Source organism: Nicotiana attenuata, unplaced genomic scaffold (genome assembly GCF_001879085.1).
Source record: "Nicotiana attenuata strain UT unplaced genomic scaffold, NIATTr2, whole genome shotgun sequence".
NCBI classification, from domain to species: Eukaryota; Viridiplantae; Streptophyta; class Magnoliopsida; order Solanales; family Solanaceae; genus Nicotiana; species Nicotiana attenuata.
Window position 1 is genome coordinate 51,664 of NW_017670954.1, and position 4,659 is coordinate 56,322.

The 4,659-nt window shown below is 40.1% G+C and overlaps 1 protein-coding gene across 1 annotated transcript; it reads left to right on the forward strand.

Moving 5' to 3' along the window:
• Positions 1-3,264: 3,264 nt before the first annotated feature.
• On the forward strand, positions 3,265-4,123 carry LOC109244764. Its single transcript, XM_019411903.1, has 2 exons — positions 3,265-3,404; positions 3,508-4,123. The coding sequence occupies exons 1-2, from the start codon at positions 3,265-3,267 to the stop codon at positions 4,121-4,123; spliced, it is 756 nt and encodes a 251-aa protein (XP_019267448.1).
• The last annotated feature ends 536 nt before the right edge of the window (positions 4,124-4,659 follow it).

Sequence of the window (4,659 nt, forward strand, 5' to 3'; positions counted from 1 at the left end):
GAGTTGTTACTATTGCACCTATGTCTTCTATGTGACTTGTCGTTGTTGTTTTATCTTGTCCTCTATCTCAATTGTTGTTGTGTTATACATGACTTCTATATGTTTAACTTGCAAATATCATGCTTTCCTTCTTGTTTGTCATATCTACATTTGTGCCGTTTCTCATTTGTTACACTTTCGTATAAGCCTTCTATCATGTTAGCTAGTAAAATTTATGTTCCTCTACCTTAAATGCTATCATTACTTCTATGCCGTCTATCTAGTTTGTTATTGTTTCCCATATGCACTGTGTTGCTCGTTATTGCTTCCTGTGTGTCTCCCACTTTATCCTTATTGATATTGAAATTTTATTACCTGGTTGGTACTTTTATATGTATGCTCGGTGAGGAAGAGATAAATGCACGAAGGGTGTTGCCGTGACAATTTGACCTACATTCATATATTTTGTGAGGATGAGATAAATGCACAAAGGGTGTTGCCGTGCCATTTGATCTGATATCTTGAGTACATTTCTCACACCATGAAAGTTATTGATGTTTGGCTATAACTACATAAGTTTAGTGCATTACTTACCTTACATTTTGGGGCTTTAATGCTAAACTATACTATATTTGTACTTAATTGAGTCTATTTTATGTGTAGGTAAGTTGAAGACGAAAATGGGAGCGAAGTAGAGATTTTATGTGTACTTTATACACTACAAGAATGGAGTTAGGATTATTTGACTATTGGATATACAAGGATTAAAAGTTAACATTACAAAGGAAAGCAAAACAAAGAAGAGAAACCATTTGAAAAGAAGAGAAAAGAAATGGAGAAGTTAGGCAGCTAGCACTAACGAGAGAAATCGGAAAATGAGAATTGAAGCAGCAAAGAAGTCAACCTTGTCACTTGCATAGAGCATGCGACGAGAGGATTAAAGCTAGCAATTGAGCTTGCATCGCGCAGGCTAAAGCGAGGAGGAGCGCGCGTCACAGGTTGCGGTGCACAGTGTAACGCGAGGTGAAGCTCGTGTTTTGGCTCGCGAGGCGAGGTCTGTAGCGAGGGTGTTCGGGATTTTTAAAGCCTATTTTGTCTCCTATGTGGTTTTGGACTTGATTATTTCATTTAGGTCTTTTCCCTACACATATAAATAGTCATTAAACACCATTTTTGGAGGAGTTTTGCAGTCGGAGGCAAGAACATCACGTGGACAACTTGTGGAGGAGAAAATCATCGAGTTCTTCATCCCTTTATCTTTCCTTTGTAATTCGTTTATGCACTATACTTGGAAAATTGTTACTACGAACATGAGTGGCTAAGAACTCTAGTTCTGGGGTTGTGATTTAGCCATGAATATTGTTGTTTAACGTTGACTTAACCTTGATTACAATTCACTAATATATGGTTGTTTCATCAATTCTGTGATTAATTGCTTAATTGTCTGGCCAACAGTTAGGTTCTATTTACTATCTATGCTATGCTTGTGGAAGCCATGTTTAGATTAGAGAAGAATTGAAGAGAGCACGATCTTAACTCTTGGGGAGGAGGGGAAGGGGAGGGGGGCATATTTGTGGTTTGAATAGGAATATACCTGATCACCGTGCTTAATTAAATATCGTAATCTTAATGCGTTCTTGATAGATTCCAAGGAATATAGGCGTTAATCTATTTTGAATAGGCGAGTAGTACTTTGGGAGAAGGCTATGAGAGCAATTGTTCGATTAATTAGCAACCATGAGTGAATTGTATGAAAGAGAGAGTTAACTAGAACACAATAGAATTAGTGAATCGATCACAACCCTAGAATATTTGTCTCTACTGAATACACCACAATTATTTTACTACTTGATAATTTAGTTACTACTTAGAATTATAGTTTAGTATAATCATATTCTTGAACTCAATTTTGGCTTGATTAAATAATAATCTTGGTGATTTTAATGGGTAGTTGATACAAGTCTCTGTGGGTTCGACACTCCACTTATCATTTTATTACTTGTACGACCACGTATACTTGTGTGTGTGTTTGGTAGCAACAAGTTTTTGGCGCCGTTGCCGGGGACTTGAATATTGACTACTTTCTAGTTTTTGCTTTCATTGTTTATTTTGTCGAGTCTAACGTTACTTGATTGTTGCTCTGATCTCAGGAACTTTAATTGAATGCGCAGGGTCAGAAGCCAGGAATGACTTCAAGGCTTTGACCCCGAACCTGAGAGAACATTTCATAGTAGGTTGAGGGAAGCAAAGAATACAAATAATCTTCAGGCACTTGTTCAATTTCCTATGAACATGGCAGAGAAGCAACATATGGTTGTTCAGGAGGTGGCAATGGCCAACATTGCTAATGTCACTTCAAGCATTGTGAAGCCCAGGATCACCGGGCACTTTGAGCTAAAACAGAGCATGATCCAGCTACTTTATGCGAATGGGCAGTTTACGGGTCTTCCACATGAGGATCCACAACAGCATATCCTGTTCTCTTTGTAGGGCGAAGCAAAGAGATGGCTGAAAGCAGAACCAGCTAATTCTATTACATCATGGAATGATCTTGCAAGGAAATTTTTGGCAAGGTTCTTCCCTTCAGGGAAAATGCAAAGATCAGAAGTGAGATAGTCGCCTTCAAATAGAAATCGGGTGAGTCTCTATACTCAGCTTGGGAGAGGTTCAAGGGACTGCTTAGAGATTGTCCTCATCATAATCAGACAAACAAAGTGTTAGCTCTCACTTTCATAGAAGGGCTACATCCTGAGACAAAAATTATGGTAGATGCTGCAGCTGAGGGTCAAGTGTTGGAGAAAAGCTTTGACGGGATATATGCATTATTGAAAAAATTCTCCAAAAGCAATTCGGATTGGCAAGGAGAAATGGGCAGACACATGGTGAAAAAAATCTGCAGGGGTTCTCGAGGTAGATGTCGTCTCAGCATTATCAGTGCAGATTTCTACATTAACCAACCAAGTCAATCAGAATACCTTGGTTATTAACAAGCAACAAGCTCAACCAGTGCAACAGGTTCAAGTGTATTTTGAAGTATGTGGAGAAGGTCACACGAGCGACTTATGCCCACTTAATCCAGAGTCTGTCTACTTTGTGGCTAATGCAAATAAGGGCCAGACAAACCAATATGGGAACACTTACAATCCCAACTGGAGGAACCACCCAAACTTTTCTTGGGGTGGAAACCAAGGCTCTCAAAATCAATACCGACCACAAGCACCTCAACAACAATATAGACCACCTCAGGCTGAACAACAGGCAACTTCAACAAGTCACCTTGAGGAAATGATGAAGAAATTGATGGCTGACCAACAGGTCCAAGCCGTAGCAATGAGAAATTGGAGCGCCAAATGGGACAACTTGCCAGTGCCCAAAATACTTGACAAGTTGGAGCTCTTCCAAGTGACACTGAAGCTAATCCTAAGGCATCCATTAATGGCATGTCATTGAGGAATGGGAGACAATTAGAAGAAGTCCAGTCGAAAAAGAGAAAACGGGTGACTTTTAATGAGAGGCCAGCCACTATAGAATCAAATCAGAAAAATCAAAGGAGCCAGAGAAGCCAGCTGAAGAGGCGGTGGCTGAGCAACCCCCACCATTAGGTGCGAGGCCACTACCTCTGTTCCCTCAAAGATTGCAGAAAGTGAAGGATAATGCCGCATATAAAAAGTTTCTTGATATTTTGAAACGGGTGCAAATCAATATTCCACTGGTAGACATCTTGCAAGAAGTGCCCAAATACTCAAAATACATCAAGGACATAGTTGTAAATAAAAGGAGGCTGACTGAATTCGAGACTGTGGCACTCACTGAGGAATGTAGCTCTAGAATCCAAAGCAAGCTACCTCAGAAATTGAAAGATCCAGGTAGTTTCACCATCCAAATCTCAATCGGTAAACATGTATTCGGGAGAGCTTTGTGTGATCTTGGAGCAAGCATCAATCTGATGCCGCTATCTATGTTCAGACAGTTGGGTTTGGGTGAGCCGCGCCAAACAACAATAATCTTACAGTTGGCTGATCCCTCCCTTGCTCATCCGGAAGGAGTGACTGAATATGTGTTAGTTCAAGTGGGTTCTTTCATATTCCCTACTGATTTCATTATCTTGGACTACGAGCTTGATCAGGAAGTCCCATTTATTTAGGGGCGTCCATTCTTAGACACAAGCCGAGCTATTATTGATGTATGCGAAGGAAAGATGACAATGAGAGTAGGTGATCAAGTAGGGGTATTTAATGTGTACAAAGCACTTAGATTGCCAGCCCACTATGAAGAGATATCCATGATTTCTGTAGTGGAAAGCAATATTATGTCATTGGTGCCTTATATGAGCCCCATAGATCCTCTTGAACGAGCTTTGATTGAGAATGAAGTAGACATAAAAGATAAGATGATGGGCGAAATTGAACAAGTACTTGATACATCATGCAATTATGTCCATGGGTTTAGGAAGTTTGAGGAGTTGGGCAGGCCTGTTACTCTAACCTTTCCTAAGCCATCTATTGAGGAAGCTCTAAAGCTAGAATTAAAGCCCCTTCCAGCACATCTGCATTATGCTTATTTGGGGAACTCAGAAACATTGCCATTATCTCGTCCAGCCTGACTAATGTACAAGAAGAAAAATTGCTCAGAGTACTTCGCGAGCATAAAAAGTCTATAGGGTGGACAATTGCTGACATC

Bases quoted from the DNA above. Each gene is read 5' to 3' on its own strand.
- LOC109244764 (XM_019411903.1), top strand. From the start codon at position 3,265: ATGATGAAGAAATTGATGGCTGACCAACAGGTCCAAGCCGTAGCAATG. The intron at 3,405-3,507 runs GCATCCATTAAT...CAGCCACTATAG, and splicing joins ACACTGAAGCTAATCCTAAG to AATCAAATCAGAAAAATCAA.